General features: G+C 49.3%; 3 protein-coding genes across 3 annotated transcripts in view; 2 read left to right on the forward strand and 1 right to left on the reverse strand.

The window, feature by feature from the left end:
- Window positions 1–7,460, forward strand: part of LOC117192293 — an 83,575-nt gene extending 76,115 nt beyond the window's left edge. The window contains exons 5-9 of the mRNA XM_033396950.1: window positions 93–678; window positions 750–866; window positions 935–4,071; window positions 4,132–4,361; window positions 4,438–7,460. Of these exons, the coding sequence (XP_033252841.1) occupies window positions 93–678; window positions 750–866; window positions 935–4,071; window positions 4,132–4,361; window positions 4,438–6,644 (6,277 nt within the window). The 3' untranslated portion in view covers window positions 6,645–7,460. The remainder of the gene's footprint in view (window positions 1–92; window positions 679–749; window positions 867–934; window positions 4,072–4,131; window positions 4,362–4,437) is intronic.
- Window positions 7,461–7,651: 191 nt separating this feature from the next.
- Window positions 7,652–17,130, reverse strand: LOC117192295 (phospholipid scramblase 3-like). Its single transcript, XM_033396951.1, has 5 exons — window positions 16,976–17,130; window positions 8,492–8,656; window positions 8,041–8,432; window positions 7,834–7,977; window positions 7,652–7,767 (listed from the first exon to the last, which is right to left on the reverse strand). Exons 2-5 carry the CDS (start codon window positions 8,565–8,567, stop codon window positions 7,738–7,740), a joined length of 642 nt encoding a protein of 213 aa, XP_033252842.1. The 5' UTR covers window positions 8,568–8,656; window positions 16,976–17,130; the 3' UTR covers window positions 7,652–7,737.
- An 855-nt stretch (window positions 17,131–17,985) lies between these two features.
- Window positions 17,986–19,860, forward strand: LOC117193639 (syntaxin-6-like). The gene is made up of 4 exons (XM_033398384.1): window positions 17,986–18,485; window positions 18,615–18,772; window positions 18,928–19,638; window positions 19,708–19,860. Exons 1-4 carry the CDS (start codon window positions 18,451–18,453, stop codon window positions 19,782–19,784), a joined length of 981 nt encoding a protein of 326 aa, XP_033254275.1. The 5' UTR covers window positions 17,986–18,450; the 3' UTR covers window positions 19,785–19,860.
- The last annotated feature ends 1,890 nt before the right edge of the window (window positions 19,861–21,750 follow it).

Consider the following 21,750-nt stretch of genomic DNA (forward strand, 5'->3'; position numbering starts at 1 on the left):
AGTCGTCTGCAGTCAGTTGTACGGGCTTATAGTTATTCCTATAGCCGTGTGTATTGCTTGATATTAATGGGTCTAATAATATCTATTTACAGACCAGCTCCAGGCCTACCCAACGTGCAGCACCAGAAATTGATGGCCGTGCAGCAGCAGCTCCTGCAGCCAATGCCCGTGGCCGCGGGCCAGCACCGCCAGTCGATCGACTACAAGCCGTACAAACCGAAGTTCCACAATGCAGCTCTATATGTGCCGCCCGGTGGCAGCAAGGAGTTGCAAATGCAACAGCAGCAGCAACAGCCAGCGCTGGCCCGTCCCACACTGTCGCCCAGCACACAGATGAAGCTGAACAATCACATCACCTCACACAAGATGCAGCTGCAGTTGCAGCAGCAGCTACACGCCCAGCAGTCGCTGATGCTGGCCGCCAATCCCGGGGCCTTGCCAACGGGAGCAGGCTTCTACTATCTGGGGCAGCCATCGTATTACAATCAGGATGCGGCAGCGGCCATGCATCAGCAGGCAATGGTGCTTCAGCAACTTCAAATTCAACAACATATTCATCTGCAGCAGCAGCAGCAACAGCAGCAGCAGCAACACTCTTCGCTGGTGAAGGCTCCTCCGCCACAGATGCAACAACAACAGCAACAGCAGCAGCACCCACTGAATATTCCTCCCCAACAGGTGAGCGCGATGGGGGAACATCGAATCGCATGAGAACCTATAGCTCAAACTCTCTCCCTCTCGATTTTCAGTTGGTGCGAGCCAACAGCCAGGCATCGCCAGCATCAGCAGGAGCGACAGCAACTGCCCCCACCACGCCAGCCACCAACCTGAGCAGCTTTGCCAGTGCCAGTGGCAGCATGCAAGTGGTAAGTACTTTGCATTGTGGGTCCACGGGAAATGTGCGGCTAATCCAGTGGGAAATTCTATTTTGCAGAATGTGGAAAAGGTGCAGGAGCACATATCGAAGCTGATATCGCAGAACGAGGCGATTGTGGAGAACAAGGAGATTCTACTGCAGAAGAAGTACCCGAAGCAGCTAAATCGCTCGCGCAGCTTCAACAATGCCAATGCGAATGCCAATGCCAATGCCAGTGTCAATGCCAGCAATGCGGTTGTCAGCAGTAATAATCCTCAGATGATGGGAATCGGTGCCAGCGAACGAGAAACGAAAGTGAATCTGGCCCAGGCCATCGTCCACAAACAGCAGCAGCAGCAGCAACAACAGCAGCAGCAACAGCAACAGATACACCAGCAGCACTATCAAATGTATCTGCAACAACAGGTGCAGCAGCAGCAACAGCAACCCCTGCCACAACTGGAACCGCCAAATGGTGTTGTTAAACGGAATAGCTACAGCTACAAGCCAGCCCCGGCCATGCCTACAGCCGCCAAGCAGCAGCAGCAGCAGCACCAACAACACCAGCAACTCCAACAACAGCAATTGCCACCGCCCCCCTCGCCACTGCCCATGCAGACGCCACAGTATCGCCAGGATCCGGCCACGCCAGTGCCCAAAATGGAGCAGACAGTGGTCGCTGTCAGTGCCATGCCATTGAATCTTTCTGCCAAGCCAAAGCAACAACAGCCGAAACCCGAGGCCACTCCCATGCCTGCATCTACGCCCTCGACGAGTACGGCTGCAGCAGCAGCAACAGCAGGAGGAGTGCCTCCAGCAAAGACTGCCACAGCCAGTGCCACCCAAACGCCAAACAATTCAATCATAAAGAATCTGCTCCTGAATGCCCGAGGACTGGCCGTGCCCATTGGCGAGGGCGACGACGCCTTCTACTCGTGCCCCATCTGCGCCAGCGAGTTCCGCAGCGCGGACGAGCTGAAGCTGCACAACAGCACCTACTGCCAGGACGCCAGCGCTAGTGCACTGATGAGTCCGGCCTCGTCCCCCAGCTCCAAGTACTTTCGTTCCAATTCGATCTCGATGAGCCTTCCGGAGCTCAAGTGCCACATGGCCAACTCGAAGAACCCGCTGTCGCTGGCCAAGCTCGCGTGGTCGCAGCTGAAGACGAAGCGGAGCAGTCTGGTGCTGAGTCGCCTCAGTGCCGCCCAATCTCCCGCCCGGACATCGACAGTTACGGCTCCAACGGCATCGGTATCGGCTCCCGTGCAGGTTCAGGTTCCGGTTCCCGTTCAGGCTTCCGTTTCCGTCCCCGTGGAGGCGATGCGTTTTGTGGATGCGCCACTGCCATCGCCCGGTCCGTTGCTTGGAAAGACCCCGCTGGTGGATTTTGCCCAGCAGAATGCACCTCGCAAGACCCACGATTCGGTGGTGATCACCAAAATGCACGAGGATCGTCATTTCTCAATGGACATGGACGCTGCTGCTACAGCTGCTGCTCCGCAGCCTGCGAAGCGTGCGAAGACCGCAAGCGACACTCAAACGTTCAACTTTTTTTGCAACCACAACATGACCATGGCCCAGGAGCTACAGCAGAAGTCCAGCAAAGAGGAGCGCCTGCGCAGGCTTACCTCCTCCGGCGGCAGCATGATACCCATTTCGGAATGCCCCGAGCTGGAGAACAGTCCCTGGATGATACGCACTCCGCTACTGTCCGGAGGGAGCTTCCAGGATGTCTCGCCCAAGAATCAAGAGTCGTCTACCAGCAAGGAGCGCAAGCTGCTGGCGGCTGGCCTTGGTGCTGGCCACCCCATGCTCGGTGTCAGAAGTGCACAGGGGGCACAGCATTTCCAGTTTCCGCCCATCAATTCGATAACTGACTTCGATCCACTCACCTTGCCGATGAGGGGCGGCGTCGGTGTTGGGGATAAAACAGCACCCGTCACGCCCATTCCGTATGTGCCGGGGATTCCGGGTCCCGGCAGCCTGACGACACAGATGTCCCTTCTGCCGCCTCCACCGCAGCAGCTGCAGCTGCCCGCCAGTCGCGGCCGCAGTCCCAATCGAAAGCAGCCGAGTCCGCTGCTGCTGCTGGGAGGAGGAGCGGGAGCGGGAGAGTCACTCAAGTCGCTGTCGCCCTTCGGTGGCGTTCAGAATCTCCCGAGCGAGTTCAGCCGGCGGCCGCCGACGCCCGCCCAGAGGAACGCCCTGCAGTGGAACAGCAGCAAGGAGACGACGCCCAAGAAGGCGCCCTTCAACTTTCTGCGGATGGCGGACAATGTCAAGGCATCGGAACCGGAGGTGCGGCACTTCAACCTGGACAATGTGATTGCTGCCAAGCAGCCGCCACAGGAGGCTGCACCACTGGCGCCACTGCCCGTGGATACGCCCAATGGGACGCCCGTGTCTGGAGAGGAGACGCTGTCGGCAGCCAAATCAAAGTTTCTCCGGCCCACGAGTCTGCCCCTGAAGCCGGGCACCTTTACACCGAAGCGCCACCATGGAATCACACCGACAGCCAACACCCTGCCGCTGATCTCGCCGGAAACGCCGCGTCCGTCGAAGTCGTGTGTGCAGCTGTACCTCAACGGCCATGCCTACACCTATCTGGGGCTGAAGTGCAGCACCAAGATGTTCTACTGCACCGTGAACTGCCCGCAGCCGTCGTATGTGGCGGGCATGCACAAACTGTCGATGTACAGCGTGTGGCAGGTGTGCGAGGAGAACCAGCCGCATCCGCTCGGGTTCAAGCTCAAGCAGGTGATGGCTCTGTACGACTCACGCCAGAAGATGCTCGGCAACGGGAGCTGCACCTCGATGGCGGGCTCAGGTACAGGCACGTGGAAGCTGAACTACAAATTGGTCAGCTCGCAGCAGACCATCTGCTCCATTTCTACAATGTCCAGCAGTGCACTGCATCAGAATCCGCTCGCTCCACTGCCGATGGTGGCCGTGGGAGCGCTCAGCGAGGCGAATGTGGCGGCCAAGGCCTGTGAGGAGGCGGCCGAGGACAAGAAGATGGAGGTGAGTCCCTCGGGACAGCCCCTGGTGGGCGGTTACGAGTCGCACGAGGACTACACCTATATCCGGGGGCGCGGACGCGGTCGATACGTTTGCTCCGAGTGCGGCATACGTTGCAAGAAGCCGTCGATGCTGAAGAAGCACATACGCACCCACACGGACGTGCGTCCGTTCACCTGTAGCCACTGCAACTTTAGGTAAGGCTTTCTATTTGTCCCAATCCGCCAGAGAAAGTAAATACGGAATCTTCCAAGCAGCTTCAAGACCAAGGGGAATCTCACCAAGCACATGCAGTCGAAGACGCACTTCAAGAAGTGCATCGAGCTGGGCATCAATACCGGGCCCATGCCCGCCGATGGCGAGTTCCTCGACGTGGACATGGACTTTGATCAGCAGTCGTCGACCTCGGCGGGCGGACGCACCTCCTCGATGGCCGATGGCGAATCAGATTCGGATGATTTCAGCGACATTGAATCCGAAAGCAGCGGTAAGTGCACGACAGAATCGTTTTCTTTGCTGGAATATCTCGCTAATCGCTGATCCTCTCTCCGGCCCTTTGGCAGACACAGACGAATCCAAGTCGCGGCTGAAGGAACACGAGGCCGCTCGCTGCCTGCTGTCGCTGTCGATGACACCGCCCATACCGCAAAGCGTTTCGCCATATCCCCCCCAGATCCAGGAGACACCGGCCCCGGCCGGCAGTCCGGCCAACAGCATCGGCTCGTCGGGATCATCGCAGCCCAAGCCCCGCGGTGTGGTATGCTCCTTTACGTCGCCAAAGCCGCCGTTCGACTACCAGAAGCAGGAGCAGTACTACTCGAATCCCGAGGAGTCCAAGCCCAAGCGGGGCTCGGCCAGCGTGGAGAGAGCGCCCATGGATCTCACCAAGCCACGGTGCTCCAGCACATCTGGCGCCGCCGGCTCCGTCTCCCCCTCCCCCTCCCTAGCACTAGCCCTGGCACAGGAGCTGCCCAAATCGCAGGCACAGCAGATGCATGACGTGATCTTCGGGAGCTCTGGCAGCAATGGCAGTGGCTTCATGAAGACCCTCATCTCGGTCTCGGACAAGGTGCGCATCTCCGCCGAGATTAAGGAGGAGGAGGAGCAGGCCAAGCACGAGGCGGCGGAGGGCGAAGATGTGCTCATGCAGACGTACCGCAAGGAGCACGCCCTGCAGCATGCCAAGATGAAGCAGAGCCAGTTCAGTCGCAGCTATCTAAGCACGCTCTTCTCCAGCACCAGCTCCACCGCCACGACCCCCGTCATATCCACCAGCAGCAGCACCAGCGCTATCACCTGCACCAGCAGCGGCAGTAGCAGCCTTCTGTCCGTGAGCAGGCCCATCATGACCATCAATGAGGTGCCCAGCGTCGAGGTGCATGAGGTGAAGACCCCGAAGGCGGTCGAGGTTTCGCTGCCATCGACATCAAATGCCACGGCCACGATCATCCCTGCTGCGAAGGGAACGGCCAACGATGAGAGCGAGGAGGGTGAAGCACAGTCGGATCAGGAAACGGCAAGCGAGACGCCGCACAATGCGAATCTCCCTGCTGCAGTGCAGCAGCCGGATGCAACAGACTTTAGCGGCGTCCTGGGTATATCCGCACCAGCCTCGGCAGCAGCATCTACCCCTGCCACACCCGCTCCAGCTCCAGCTCCACCGTCAACTCCAACTCCAGTTGCAGCTGCAGGTTTATCCACAGCATCCTCGCAGCAGCAGCAGCAGCCCACACGGACTGTGATCGTGGGCGAAGATGGTTTCAAAAGTGCTACGGCCAGCAGCAAGAACAACAATAACAACAACAATACCAATAACAACAATAACAACAACAATACCAATAACAACAACGAACTGCAGCCTGGAGCTGTGCCAACATATCCAAGGGGCGTGCCACCGCCACCACCCACTGCCGGAGATGCAAGACCCACCTGCTTGATCTGCTCGAAGACGTTCCAGCGCCAGCACCAGCTAACGCTGCACATGAACATCCACTACATGGAGCGCAAGTTCAAGTGCGAGCCCTGCGGCATCTCCTTCCGTACCCAGGGCCATCTGCAGAAGCACGAACGCTCCGAGGCGCACAAGAACAAGGTGATGATGACGTCGACGTTTGGTGTGCCGACCACCTCCAATCCGCGACCCTTCGAGTGCACCGACTGCAAGATCGCGTTCCGCATCCACGGCCATCTGGCCAAGCATCTGCGCTCGAAGACGCACGTCCAGAAGCTGGAGTGCCTGCAGAAGCTGCCGTTCGGCACCTACGCGGAGATCGAACGGGCCGGCATCAGTGTCACTGAGATCGACACCAGCGACTGCGAGAACTCGCTCATCTCCCTGAAGCTGCTCGCCCACAAGCTTCTGGAAAAGGACCCCAACAAGCTGAGTGGCTACACCACGCCCTCGGGCATGATGCAGCTGGCCCAGGATACGCCCGCCTCGCAGGCCAGCGCCTCTGAGGATGGGTTTAGTGGCTTGGAGGGCATCGCCACGGCCATTGCCTCGCTGGATAACGACAGTGCTGGCAAAACGCCGAAGCGTGCGAGCTCCATGTCCGAAGATGAGACCGTGGCCAATGGGCTCAGCCACAACTTGAAGCGACGTCTGCCCGGCATCTTCAGCAGCACGGGCGGCGAGGAGAGCGACAACCCACCGGAGGGCAGCACCACTACCGCCAACGAGAAGCGTCCCCGACCTTCTAAGGATGCTACTTTGGCCCTACCCGTTGCCGTTAGCGTTCCCGTGGTCGCCTCGGCAGCGGCCAGCAACTGACAGTACATGCTGCAGCCCACCTGAGTGTGGCCCACGACAGCAGCGACGCCCAAACTGGTGTCTATAGAGCAGTATCAGGGATACCACTTGCCGACCATCGCCACCGCCAGCAACGCCATCCGTTCACAGTTCCCTTGCGATTTGGGATGCGACAATGGGGTTGGGGGCAGCCATGACCAAACCTCCAACGAGCGCATATCAAATGTCTAAGCATATCGCATTTGGGCACACAAAACTTACTCTAGCACTAGCTTCTAAGAGACCTACCCCTTCCCACTCGCGCAGACGAGCCCAAACTGATTTCTGCAAATCACTGCAACCTGCAATCAATCCTCTGGGCAGCCCCGAAACTGATCGATTTGCCTCTTAAGTATCTAGTTTAAGGAATCGTCATCAACTCTGATCTAAAAAATATATGTATGAGAATATATGTATATGTAGCTATAGGGTATTGGAAAAGCTGTTCATCTCCCATAAAGTATATATATGTGTATGTGTACGTATATGTATGCAACCCAGGTACCATGTACGCTAGCCCTAGTTTTAAGCTATCCCGCATGTGTATGTATATCCTACGAAGCACGTACGGAAAAGGAAAATTCAATCTACGAGTAGTAAATGTATACAGATAAAGATATATCCATAGATTCATAGATCCCTGAAGTGCTGTGAGCCGTCTATCTACAAAAATATAACACGAAGAAGCCGAGGAGAACGAGAGATGTACATACATATATAATTTATAAGGCCTAGCCAGCCCAAGCCCCTGCACTCCCCACCCACCAAAACCTTAAGAACAATGTTTTCCAAAAAAAACAAAACACGCAGTTCTTCCTTAAATGAAAATTATTGTACAAGAGCTATAGCAACGTATATATACATATATACATAGATATATCTATTGTGTGTGCATGCATGTGGTTAAAAGAAACAAGAAAATGAAGTGATCTATTACATTATTGCAAAATATATCAAAAAAACTGAACGAAAAAAAAAACAAAACTTGAAAACTTGTACAAAAAAAAATGACAAAAAATAAAGAAATCAATGTGAAAATATATAAAATGTAAAATTATTTTGTCATTGGACCGCTTTAGAAGCGCGTTTGGAAGTACATGTATTCCTGGAAAGGAAAAACAAATGAGAATTACAGGTTCCTTTGAGAGATTCGCGGTATGATTTATCGTACTAGCAGAAATGCTGAGCCCAAGATCAGGGCACGCTCCTTGGCCGTCAGTTTGGCATCGCTAAAGTATATATTTTTGGTGTACTGGGACTTGCTGGCCATCCACTTGTGATCGATGGACGCCCTCAGGTTACCTCCCGAATGTACCTGTACATGGGGATCAGGGTTAATAATTAGATAAGTATGGAGAGAGGGTGGAGAGAAATCTACCTTGAAGTAGCACTCCTTGGGCAGGCAGAAGCAGCAGAAACCGGAATTCGCCGGACCCTCCACACAGAAGACGGGCTGGCCCGTATTGCCGTCCTCAATGAAGAACTGGGGCTGCATGAACGTGGGCGACTGCACCACCCGGCCCAGGACATTGCCTGGCGGTATCCAGATCTCCAGACTCTTTGCCTGGCAGCACATCGAACCGAGGGCGAATTTCTTGCGGAAAACCAGCGCCTCCTGGTGTGTCTTGTCGAGCAAGTGCATCTGGAAGGGTCGCCCGGCGCCCCAAAGGAGCCGATTTTTCTCCGTGGAACTCTCGCTGGCGGCAAAGACGGCATCGCCCAGGGGCGAGCGGACCACATACCGGTTCTCCGAAGAAACGGCTGTCAGGCCTGCAAAGAAGAGGGCTTCAAAGGATCTCTGCCACGGTCTATAGTTTTACTCTACATACACTCATTCATCTCGAATGTCTGTTCAATGTGGACCGAGGGCAATTCCGCTAGGCAGTCGTAGCCGGAGAGGGGCATAAATGTTCGACTGCCAGTCACTGTGGGCAGGGGTATCCTGGGAACCTCTGATCGCAGCTGTGAGGTTATGCTAATATGGGAATCATACACTGCAAATAAACAAAAGGATTTATTATTAGATCTTCGAATGGGGTATGTGTAGGCATGTTTGACGATCACTTGGTCAATATCTCAGTTCGATTAGGAACAAAGACACTTCAGGCGTAACCAGGACGCCATTGGCCATAATGATTGTAGCATGTAGCATGTTACCATGTTACCGTCACTGCTTAAGATCCTTAGCGTGATATTTACCAACGATGTGGCCTTGCAGATCCTCGATTTCGTAATATACTGACCCCAGTCTGCGCCTAACCCTTGCCTTCACAAATACTGGAGCAAGTTTGGCGCTAAAGCCCTTTGTAAAATTGCTCTGCTGGAAATTCCGCCTAAAAACCTCTTGACCTGGACTAAATGAAACCTCTCTGCTGCGCAAGTTATATGCGCGATCGTTACGCTGTCGTTGTGTTTGCATAGCGTTCCGAGCTGACCGACGAATGAGATCCAAGGAATCATCTTTATCCAGTTGGACTGTCCTGTCTTCCAGCAAATCCAAATACCTCCACACTCGATAGCTTTTCCCGTCGGTTATCGTGTGTTGGCCAAAAACCATTCTATAAGGGGTGGTTTTGATAGCTGAATGCAGGCTGGAGCGAAGGGCACAACAAATGCTGCTGAGCTTCTCGTCCCAGTTCTTCTGATTAGGGTGAATATACGCCTTAATGGCCGCCAATACCGATCGGTTTACTCGCTCGGACGCATTGGCCTGGGGAGCATATAAGGCTGTATACATGTGAGCGACGTTATATTTTTCCAACAAGGCGTTGAAAACGATTGACTTGAACTGGACTCCATTATCCGACACAAGCGTTTCCGGTATTCCATAGCAATGAAAAATTTCCTGTTCAAGGAAAGGAATTATTGCGTCGGCTGTGAACTTCCGCACCGGCTTTAAAAATGGAAACTTAGACGCATGATCGACGACTATAAAAAGTCCGATGTTCCCTGAGCTACTACGCGGATATGGGCCCAAAAAGTCTACATACAATCGCTGAAAGACCCTTTCGGAATAACCCGATTTACCTAAAGCTAACCTTAAGGTGTGGTTAGGATGCTTCGTTGTCTTGCAAACAACACAATTGTTTACATAGGCTTTCACATCTATTACTAGATTGGGCCAGTAGTAATATCTCCTCAAATTCTCCAGCATCTTGCCTATTCCGCAAGGCGAAGCCTTGCCTGTCCTCATGGGCCTTCCTTAAGAGTTCCGGAATCAATCCCATGGGTATCTACAGTTTCCAGTATGTATCGTCCGATAATTTTTCGTCCGACGCATGCTCCGCTCGGCGATAAATAAACCTATCTTTAACCTTCACATCGGATATCTGATAGCTGGCTGAATTTAATTTATCTTTCAGGGCCACGTAATCTGGATCATCAAACTCTTTGGCCTGTAGGTCTATCAGACTGGCTATCTCGATAGGAGAGAGATCTTCGGTGAAGGTTCTGGACAATGCATCCGGGACCACGTTCTGACTCCCCTTGCGGTGGTAGATTTTAAACCCAAACCCTTGAAGTTTTAAGGCCCAACGCGCCAACCGGGAGCTCAGGTCTGTTTGAGACATTAACCACTTTAGAGAAGCATGGTCCGTGACAATTGAAAATTCCTGTCCTTCCACATACGCCCTGAATTTCTTTACGGCCAGAACCGCAGCTAGACATTCTTTTTCATTGACTGTATAATTCCTTTGACAACGATTCATCTTTTTTGACATGAAGGCAATAGGGACTTCATTTCCCTCGGCATCCCTCGGTGTTGCTAGCATCACAATGTATCGAGAAGGGACGATCGAAGTCTGCACTGTGCAGAACAGGAGCCGTACACATCTGCTGCTTCAACAACTCAAAGGATTCCTGGACCTCACTGGTCCACACAAATTTACGGTTACTCCTAAGAGTGACTGTAATTGGGGCTGCCACGGCGGCATAATTCCGGATAAATTTGTTGTACCAGCCTGTTAGCCCTAAAAATCGACGAACCTGCTTAAGTGAACGTGGAGCCGGGAAGTCTTTACTGGCTGATATTTTGCTAGGGTCTGTACCTATTGTACCGTTTCCAATAATGTGGCCTAAGTACTTGACTTCTGTGAGACAAAATTTGCTCTTCCCCACATTAATGGTAAGTTTTGCTTTTTCGAGTGCAACGGCAACCACTCCAAGTACTTCCATATGTCGCTCGAATGTCTCTGAAACGATCAAATGATCGTCCAAATATACAAAGACTTCGTTTCTTAAGTCCGGTGGGATTACTTTGTCCATCAGCCTGCACAACGTTTGCGGAGAATTGGAGAGACCAAAAGGCATGACCCGGTACTGATACAGCGGTCTACCTGGAACTGTAAAGGCCGTTTTATCCTGCGATTTTTTGTCTAAAGGAATCTGCCAAAAGGCGTCCTTTAGGTCTAGACTCGTAATGAATTCTGCCTTTGGCAGTCTGCCCAGAATTCCCTCTATCAACGGCATTGGGTACGCATCCCTGACCGTTACTTCGTTCAATTTCCGGCTATCAATACAGAGTCTCACCTTACCCGGCTTTTAGACCAGCACTACAGGTGAGGACCATTCACTGCAGGACTCTTGTATGACACCTAGATTGATCATTCGATCTAGCTCGGCGTACATTAGTTTCTCCATAGCTGGTGACACGGCATAATGCCTTTGCTTAATAGGCTTAGCATCTTCTACATCGATGGAATGAGTGATCACCTGAGTATGACCTAATCCTTTTTCAGCGTATGACGGAAAACCCTTAATTACTGAATGCAATGATTGCTGCTGGGATGGTGTTAAGGGTCGTGTTTGTGGGTCTTCCAGCGCCGAAATCACACGACCTTCTTGCAAAAACGGTTCGGGCAAAAGTTTGAAGTGCTTCCAGAAATCTATACCCAAATACAGATCTCCGGATAATGAGGGTACTATGTAGAAGGTCAGATTCTTATGTTACCCTCGGAAAGTCAGCTCTATGGTTAAACGCCCTGTGATTTGTTGCGATTGTCCATCAGCCGTCCGAATGGTAGCGGCTAGTTTAATGAACGGCATATTTAACGCTGGCAGTTCTGCTGCCAAACTCCCCCCGATGCAACTTACGGAAGCTCCCGTATCCATTAGACCAACTATGAACTTGTCCAGAATTTGGACTTGGGCGTAAGGTCGTAGATCGCCCAGTTGGCCTACAATCGCCGACAGGAGGAGTCGGCGTTCGGCTGCTGCGGTCGGACAAGCTGCTTCTCTCGGGATCACCAGTCGTGGGTTGTGGATCGAGAATCGGTAGGAGGTCTTGGCTGGTGTTAGAACTCGTTTCCTTTGATCTTATTCGGTCATTGTCGACTTCGAAATCATTGGTTTGCGTGCTTTTTATACCCGATACTCAAATTGAGTATTGGGGTATATTAGATTTGTGGTAAAAGTGGATGTGTGTAACGTCCAGAAGGAATCGTTTCCGACCCCATAAAGTATATATATTCTTGATCAGCATCAATAGCCGAGTCGATTGAGCCCTGTCTGCCTGTCCGTCCGTCCGTCTGTCCGTCTGTCCGTCCCCTTCAGCGCCTAGTGCTAGTGCACACCCCCTTCCGCCCCCGCAAAGGACGAAAATCTGGGGCATCCACAAATCTCAGAGAATATTAAGGCTAGAGTAACCAAATTTGGTATCCGCACTTCTGTTAGATCTCAATATAAAACGTATATCTCAGAATTTCGACCCACCCCCACAAAGGACGAAAATCTGTTGCATCCACAATATTGCAGATTCGAGAAAACTAAAAACGCAGAATCATAGATAATGATCAGACTGCTGAGTCTGGATCAGATCGGATCATTTTTATACCCAAAAGGAACAAATCAATTTGCACTGGCTACGCAGCGCCCGACGTCACGCTCAGACTGATTTTCTGTCTCTCTCGCACGCACTCTTGTCGTGTCGTTTAATATTAGCGGCGTCTGCCGGAGGAGAGCCATACTGACTAAGTATCGGGTATAACTGTAGAGTTGCGGTGTCCGCATCAACTCATAACGTTCCCCCTCGTTTCAGCTGTGCACGCACTAAGGAGTTTTTTGGCGTTTGGCTGTGACATCTGCTGTAACTGGGCTTGTAGGTATCTGCCTTCCCGCACCCATAACAGAAGACTCGGCTATCTGCTGTGCACTCCTGATACCTACGGCCTTTGGTGGTGCAATTCCAGCACACCAGCTCCATAGCTGCCACCTCAAAGTCTTCCTCGGACCCCTCGGCGTCTGAGATTTGCTCGACCTGGCACTGCACTTCACAAACCTGGCGTCGTTGTACTGGTCGATGTACTGTCACTTGCGTTTTCCCTACCGTTTTCATAAAAATCTCCCTAGTCCTGACCAGTCTTCGTAGTTGTGAGACCGAGGCTGCGGGCTCGTACAACATCTCAAGCTGAATCTCTGGAAGGAGATTTGCCCGTAAAGTCTCTACCATGGCCTGCTCTGACATTGGCTGTGTCAGCCTGTCAGCCAATGAAGCTATAACTCGGTAAAACTCATCAAAAGACTCACTCGATCGCTGCATCCGCTGTTCTATTTCTGATCGAATATCCCGATCAGTACGATCGTCCATAAATTGGCCTCTCAATGCCGAGCACAAAGCATGCCATTGGACCACTCTAACACTTTTGTGGTACCGCCAATACCAATCACTGGCAATACCCTCAAACAGATTATTCACATTTAGTGCCACTAAGTCTAGATTTCCTTCCAATGTTTGGGCTGCCAATGCTTCCACCCTGTAAATAAAATCTTCCACAGTCATTGGACCCTTCCCCGTGAACCGCAACTTCCAGTTCGTCATAATTTGGGTGACTTTGTCGGACCTCAACGAACTCATCGAAGTGCCGCGTGACTGATTGTCACTTCGCAGTGACTGAAGATTGGGCTGAAGATCTGACGGCTGTACCCTCGGGTCTATTGGGTTGAATAGTGACGGTTGGGGTAATTCCCCCGGGGAAGCGGCCGGTTGAGCACTGCGCTGGAAAGCTGAAGCCATGGTTTCAACTAACCGTTCCGTCTGCCGGGTCATGGCCTGAGACAGGAATTCTGTCTGTTGTAACATGGCTGCTGTCATTGCCTCAGCCATAGCTTGTCTCATGCAGCTTGTTTCATTGGCGGGATATTTGGGTTTGACATGTTGGCTTCCGCTGTTCTCTTACTCTGAGCGCGAGTCAATAAAGAATGGGCCACTGAAGGAGCTCGAGGATTTGAACCGGAAGGCTCAGGGTCGGAGGTCAAACTTTCTAGAGATGCACTTAACTGCGAGCCGGAGCACACGGGACAGATCCGACTATTCCCAGATCTGGAGGAAAAACAAACTCTATGGAACTCGTGGCCACAGATGGTAACAAGCAGTTGGGCTTGGAAGGCAATCTTTTCTGAGCAAATCACACAAGTTCTCCCTGTGTCTTGCAATGTGGACAAATTCTCGTTACTTCGAGTTAAAGGCATAACTAACGATTATATATAGTAATTAATAGTAATTAAACTAATAATTTGGATATCAAATATAAAAAAGTAGTGAAAACAAAAAAAATTTTAGCACAGAAAGGTAAAAAAAATCAAAAAGTATATAATCTGGATGCCATGCAATCGGTTTTCGTCACTGTCGTATCAATCACCTTGTCCTATATCCGTATCTGAAGAAAGGTATGTAAGTTTATAAGATGTCTTGTCAGCAACATACAATGTGGACAATTACACCTTCAGGAATCACACCCCGAACATTAAATGAACATCTGATATTGCGATTACAGTTTACGGATCACTGACAGAACTAACAATTAGAACAGGACCCCAAAAGGCGAACGGCAACAATCGAGTTTATGTCGATTTCAAGAACATCAGTGACACTAATACTCCAGTAAACAGACAAGAATCAGAACGGAGATACAACGGACACACACGCTAACTCTTTAAGTATTAATCGTCCAAAAGGTGGGATGGTCGCAGCTCAGTTGTCCGCGTAAGAAAACCACTAAACAACACCTATTTACAAAAAAACTAGTTAGCATCAACTCCCTTTATTAGCCTGAGATGTTAAAGCTCGGATAGCTAAACATAGGCAACGGTTAAAGGATGCGAGTCTCGTGTGTCAATTAATAAGAAGCTAATATTGTGGATAGGTCGTGAATGTACCGTCGGATGTCATGGACGTATACTTTTACCTTAGATCGGGGCATACCGGATGGACCTGTCGTAATGTCAGGTCGGGCCCCACGTTGGGCGCCATAATAATTATTTCTTTAATTAATATCTTATATAGATAAATACTGTAGCATGTTACCTATACCGATCGAGCGGGTGGTGGTGGTATGCGACACGAAGCACGTGCTGGATCCGGCTTCCATATTCGGTAAAGTAGGGATGGGACTCGCTCGGACACCGGGCTCGCAACCATTAAAAAAACTCAATTACTAATCACGTGCTATTTGACGCTATCCACAACATAGAGCACCAATACACTTACAGCGACGGACAGACAGGACGGAAACGGACTAGGCCATAGTGGCGCTTTTAAACGCAGCAGGTGTTGAGCTTGCGCATAGCCCTCCCAACCATGATCGTCATCTCCATCTCCTCGTTTTGACGATCCCTTTGGCCACTATGCTTACCTTGACAGGGACGATACCCGACGCATGGCTCAAATAATCACGCTCTAACACATATCAAATATTATAAATTTATTTAGAAGAAGACCCAACTTTTACGCATCCCCTTGAACATTAATTACCCTAAAAATCTCTAATCTGTAAAATTAACATGTAAATGTATAACGTTATACTTACGTTAATCTTACGATTATGTACGATTATGATTAATGTTAATGTTAAACTATGTTATACAGCTAGAATGTTAACCACAATTTTAGCGAGCGTAAGCTTCTGAACACCTCAACTGGGTCATGGGAAAAAGGGGGAGCGAGTGAGTTCGGAGACACTACTCAGCATAGGCCGGATATAGAGGGGGAACGAGATTAAATTATTTTTTTACCTGCAAGTGGCAGTTACATGCACTTCGTTCCTCTCCAACGTAGAAGCGCTTCGACGCCGTCTGAAACGCTAGAAAGAAAACACGAAGACCTCTAAGAGAGCATTATTACGCTCTCCAAGCCCCTACGCTCATCCGCACCGATGCGGCGTTTGCCTGTCTCGCTCTACGCTGGTCGTCCCAGATCGCGGGAGCAACGCTTGAGCTTGGCGGGATGGGTTTTTTTTTATTTTGTTTTTTTTGGAGGTAGAGAGAAGAGGGAACGAAGTAGAAGATAGAAGAGAGACTGCGAGGGTCTTCAGCTATGCTGCTTTCGGGTTCCTATACCCCTTCCCGGTTTACATTCCCCTCCCTTGGGATAAATTAATAAATATTTTCGCTGAAGGCGACTAAACTAATTTAGATGGTACTCCGGTTGTATGTTGTTTGATGTCAGAGATTTCGGCTGCCGAAGCTAGCTGTTGTTGTTGGCTTGAACTGTTGGTGCCAGCGCGGGGGATTTGGCTGCTACGGCAAGCCGTTCTGTTGTCGCTAACGGCCGATGCTAGCGCGGGGGACTGGGCTGCTGAGGAATGACTGCTGCCTAGCTGTTGTTGTTGGCGGTAACGTCCAACGTTATCGCGGGGGATGTTAGCTGCTATGGCAAGCCGTTCTGTTGGCGCTTCCGATACCGTCGCTGTAGAGGTCGAAGCGGCTTCGGATACAGGCGCTGTCGTGGCCAGCTTCCCTGAAGCTGAGCGGTCGTATGCAGCGCCCAGATGAACTGGCTTGGTCCGACGGAATTTGCTTTTAGCCGCGTTCAACTTTTCGCGTCGGTTCAAAGGGTATTTTTCCTGGTAGCAGCGCGCACTTCTCAACTCTTTTACTCCTCCTTGGGAACTGGCCCTTCTTTCTTTTCCCATTTATTGCCGTCCGCTTCGTCGAGCCACTCCGGACCCGATCGAATTTGGAGAAATTGCTCCTCCGAACGTGGCTCTTCCACTCAATTGCAAGAGAGATCCCAGATAGAAAGTTAACCAATTCCCCCACATACTTTTAGGCCTTCCTGGCCGACAAGCCACACTACATGATACCACAACAAAACTTTTCCTGGTAAGATATATGTAGCTAATTTTATGTCGCATATTTCTTTGAACAGTAACACTACCACAACACAACAAGCACACACAGACCATGTGAACGCCGTAACAATTAATCCAAATGCAGCGGCTGGCGAACACAGGCGCAAAACCACTTATCAGTTAGTAAAAATTGTACCAATGTCCATGGTGATTCATGTATTTGTTGATTAAATTTCATCATTTACCTACCTCTGGGTTCTGGGCATTTGGCTGCTGTGCCACGCGTATTTCGCTGTCGTATTGCAGTGTTCGAACCGCATCGTTTTGGAGCATTTTAAATGCAGTGTTCAAATTAATTCGGACCAACACGAGCGGCAATTATTATATTATTATTATTATTATTATTATTATATATTATATTATTGTATCAAAAATTAAAATATCGTCTACATCGATAGAGCATCACCTGGTGGACGAATAAATGCAAATTAGTGATGTAAATTTGAATGAAAACATCGATGTCGATGTCCATCGACTTATTCTTTGATGCATCGATGTTTTTTTTACATCACAGACAATTTTTGCGCCCGCCCTTTTAGCCAATAAATGCAATTATTTCGAATAGGCCAATCAAGTAGGAAATAGATTCACCAATCGTATAAAATTATGTGGGCATGTCTAAATGTGCTATATAGCTAGTAATATTCGACGGAATATCAAAAACGAGGAATATGTAAAATAAAACTTGAATTCGTCAGTATATTTATGGTATTTTTTTTTGAAATGAGACAGTATATTTTGGTATATTATTGAGGGTCAGACCGTATATCTTATCGATAAATCCGCGGTCACGACGAATAAATGCAAATTATTATTATTATTGTTAAGCTAAAAGTTTCGCGAAATTTGATACAGAATTTTGAATTTTAAAGTGTCACAGTGTTTGCTAGAAGCGCTTTGCTCAATGACGTCGAAACGTGCAGCAGGTGAGCAAAATCTTTGTTTTGGTCAGTGTCATAGCCAGTGGTGGCACTTTAGCTGATTCTTTTTGTTGTAATACAAAAAAGTGTTGTCAAAAAGGGGCACTTTCTGCTGGAAAACTATAATGTTCGGTTAGCTTGTGGCTTGGGGGTGGGTGGCGTCCAGTGCGCAGCCGCTGGAGTGGCATAAACAAATGCCTTCACCTTCGCCTTCACTCTCGCCGACCTGCAGCTGCCGTCGTTCCGAATCGCAAAATAGCGCCAGTGTACTCTGGCCCAGTGTACTCTCTGCCTGGTCGAAACAAAACTCTGACGCGGCGCAAACAAGAAAAAGAGCAGATAAGCAGCTCGGCGAAGTGCAATAATCAATAAACCCGCTATTCAAACATCACTTCGCACAATACGCTTTTATGGCTTGATTAGATCCAAGTTGATTGTGAAATTCCTGCTAAAAAAAAAGATAAGCTTCCATGTTTTTTTGATGTAACGGTCGGTTCGTCCAGGCGCCCTTAGAAACGAGTATTCGTATATTTTCCAACTTGCAGTTTCCCCAATTTCGGGGGTGGTTTTCCTACTGTGTGTCAGTTTGTGCGCGCGTCCGTTGAGCAGCGCAAAAGAGGAAGAAAAATCCATGAATATAAAAGTCAAGTGCGCTAACCGTTACACCCGTACTCGTACGTGAAAAATAACCGTTGTTACCCTTGCCGCAACCGTAAATTTCCATTTGGCCAAGGAACGAGCAAAATGTCTCTGGAGGATCCGTTTTTCGTAGTCAAGGAGTAGGTGGTTTATTGCAATGGAATTTCTTCATCATTACGTTCCATCAGCCCCATCTTAGCACATCTCCTTCTTACTCTCTCTTCCTTCTCTCTCTCTCTCTCTCTCTCTCTCTCTCTCTCTCTCTGCAGCGAGGTATTCAAAGCTCTGAACAAAACACGAGGCCTTTACCTGCGCTGGCGCGAGCTGGGGGAGGACGGCGGAGCAGAGGTTGAATGGACCACCACTGAGCTGCGTAACTCGTTGCGGAGCATCGAATGGGATCTCGAGGACCTCGAGGACACTATCAATATCCTTTTCATAAACTGCATTACTAATGTGTTGCGCGACGTCACGCCGAATTGGCGAAAAATCAATTCGCTTTGCCTAACCTTTCCCCTTTAGCTGAGACATTTTTTGCATTTTTTACGAGGTTTTTCTTAACCCTGGGAAACCGACTAGCACGCATTGTCGAGAAGAATCCGACCAAGTTTCGGATCGACAACCGCGAACTCTCCAGCCGGCGCCACTTCATCGACAACACCCGCGATGAGGTCAAGCAGATGAAGGATAAGATGAGCCTGATCCGGAACAGGGACAGAGACATAACCGCACACCAGCCACTCCTCGACAACGATCGCAACAACCCCAATCAGAATCAACCAAATCATCACACCATCCTCAATTCCAACACCAACTCAAAAGAGTTGGTTCTCCATCTCCATCCGCACAACGATCGCACTTACCTGGTGGAGTGCCCCAGCACCTTGAACGGCAACTCACTGGTCAACAGCGGCAGTCAGGCGGTGGCCAACACCATAGCGGGCACGATGTCAGCAGCGGCTGCTTCCCGCCACAGCGGGACCAGGTACTCGAAGCTGGAGAATGCCCTTGACAGTCCCAGTCACTACGGGCAGCCGCATCAAGCCAGCAGTCTGGACAGCCCCGGCCACAGGTATGTGGGCGAGACGATGTCCATACAGCAGGGCCAGGACGAGCAGCTCGACATGATCAGTGATTCCATAGGCACCCTGAACACTGTATCGCGGCAGATTGGCGTCGAGTTGGATGAACAGGCTGTGATGCTGGATGATTTAGGGAACGAGTTCGATACAACAGAGTCAAAGCTGGACACGACCATTAAGAAGGTTGCCAAAGTGTTGCACATGAATAATGGTGAGTGGAATGCAATACAATACAATACCCAATCATTAAATTATGTAATGATTTAATTCCTTCTTGCAGATAAACGTCAGTGGGCTGCTATTCTCATCCTAACGGGGCTGTTATTGTTTGTGATAATTCTATTTATTATTTTGTAATTGCTTTTTGTTTCGATTGTTTCCAAATCATTTTATTATACCCGATACTCAAAATGAGTATTGGGGTATATTAGATTTGTGGTAAAAGTGGATGTGTGTAACGTCCAGAAGGAATCGTTTCCGACCCCATAAAGTATATATATTCTTGATCAGCATCAATAGCCGAGTCGATTGAGCCCTGTCTGTCTGTCCGTCCGTCCGTCTGTCCGTCCCCTTCAGCGCCTAGTGCTAAAAGACTATAAGAGCTAGAGCAACGATGTTTTGGATCCAGACTTCTGTGATATGTCACTGCTACAAAAATATTTCAAAACTTCGCCCCGCCCACTTCCGCCCCCAAAAAGGACGAAAATCTGTGGCATCCACAATTTTAAAGATATGAGAAAACCAAAAACGTAGAGCTGTAGAGAATGACCATATCTTTAAGACTGCGGAATCTGAATTGGATCGTATTATTATTATAGCCAGCATCAAGAAAACAATTTCATTTTTCTCGCCCTGTCTCTCTCTAACACACACGTAGCATAGGCGGCTTTGCTTAGAGTAAAACATTAGCGCCTAGATCTCAGAGACTACAAAAGCTAGAGCAACCAAATTTGGTATCCACACTCCTAATATATCGGACCGAGACGAGTTTGTTTCAAAATTTCGCCACACCCCCTTCCGCCCCCGCAAAGGACGAAAATCTGGGGATATTCAAAAATCTCAGAGACTATTAAGGCTAGAGTAACCAAATTTGGTATCCGCACTCCTGTTAGATCTTACTATAAAACGTGTATCTCAAAATTTCGCCCCACCCCCTTCCGCCCACACAAAGGACGAAAATCTGTTGCATCCACAATATTGCACATTCGAGAAAACTAAAAACGCAGATAACGACCATATCTATCAGATTGCTGAATCTGGATCAGATCGGATCATTCTTGTAGCCATAAGGAACAAATCAATTTGCAGTGGCTACGCAGCGCCCGAAGTCACGCTCAGACTGATTTTCTGTCTCTCTCGCACGCACTCTTTGTCGTATCGTTCAATATTAGCGGCGTCTGCCGGAGAGAGCCATACTGACTTAGTATCGGGTATAACTGTAGAGTTGCGGTGTCCGCAGCAACTCACAACGTTCCCCCTCGTTTAAATTTTATTTAGTGTAAATTAGTTGTATTAGTTAATGCTTTGGATTCCCCTTTGTTTGGATATTCGAAAGTAAATCATATATTTTATATTCAAACAAACTATCAGCAGAATCCAAGTAAACTCCCTTGCTGTATATACACGTACATATACTTAACTTTTAAATCCACTAACGTGCATATAGTATACGGAATACATATGCACTTCCAAAGTTAAAGACAAAGACAGAACCGAATGATCATGTAATAAAAACTAACTATATATACATACATACATGCATATATAAACCAAATAATCAAGATTTTCCTGTCTGTAATTTCCCGATTTGGCCAAAGGAACATGTAAGTTAATTTTATCCTTATTCGAAGGACAAAATAAAAGATTATTTTGATTCTGTTCACTTTAGCGAAGTGCTTTTATTGAATATCAGAATGTGACTGCTTAAATCTAGAATTATAATTCTTAAAGAAACCTATCGATGAACGCGGCAGAGGAACTTCGGCAGAGGCCGAATTGTTGGGGTCTTCAGAATTATTGTAGGCGGCGGCGTCGGTGGCGACAGCGGAGTTGCAGTTATTGACCGGCAATAGGAAGTCAATGTTGCTGGTCGATGTTGGGGGTGAAGAACAGCGGAGTCATCAAAAATGCATTGTCGACATTATCGCAGTCGCGACGTCGAAGACGGGGTGGGGGCGATGGTTTCTCGTGAAGTGCTGACTTGAAGTGGAGCGCATAAGCACTTCCAGAAATACAATGTTTCGGTACTTGTTTTAGGCAGGAAATGGTTTTTACTTTTTGTGTAAATTGTGACAGAATTCTTGCGCATTGTTATTACAATTGG

This window comes from Drosophila miranda, assembly GCF_003369915.1.
Source record: "Drosophila miranda strain MSH22 chromosome Y unlocalized genomic scaffold, D.miranda_PacBio2.1 Contig_Y2_pilon, whole genome shotgun sequence".
Classification (NCBI taxonomy): domain Eukaryota; kingdom Metazoa; phylum Arthropoda; class Insecta; order Diptera; family Drosophilidae; genus Drosophila; species Drosophila miranda.

Bases quoted from the DNA above. Each gene is read 5' to 3' on its own strand.
- LOC117193639 (XM_033398384.1), top strand. From the start codon at position 18,451: ATGTCTCTGGAGGATCCGTTTTTCGTAGTCAAGGA. The intron at 18,486-18,614 runs GTAGGTGGTTTA...CTCTCTCTGCAG, and splicing joins CCGTTTTTCGTAGTCAAGGA to CGAGGTATTCAAAGCTCTGA. The intron at 19,639-19,707 runs GTGAGTGGAATG...TCCTTCTTGCAG, and splicing joins AGTGTTGCACATGAATAATG to ATAAACGTCAGTGGGCTGCT.
- LOC117192295 (XM_033396951.1), bottom strand. From the start codon at position 8,567: ATGCCCCTCTCCGGCTACGACTGCCTAGCGGAATTGCCCTCGGTCCAC. The intron at 7,978-8,040 runs GTAGATTTCTCT...CCCCATGTACAG, and splicing joins CCAAGGAGTGCTACTTCAAG to GTACATTCGGGAGGTAACCT. The intron at 7,768-7,833 runs GTACGATAAATC...TTTCCTTTCCAG, and splicing joins TGGGCTCAGCATTTCTGCTA to GAATACATGTACTTCCAAAC.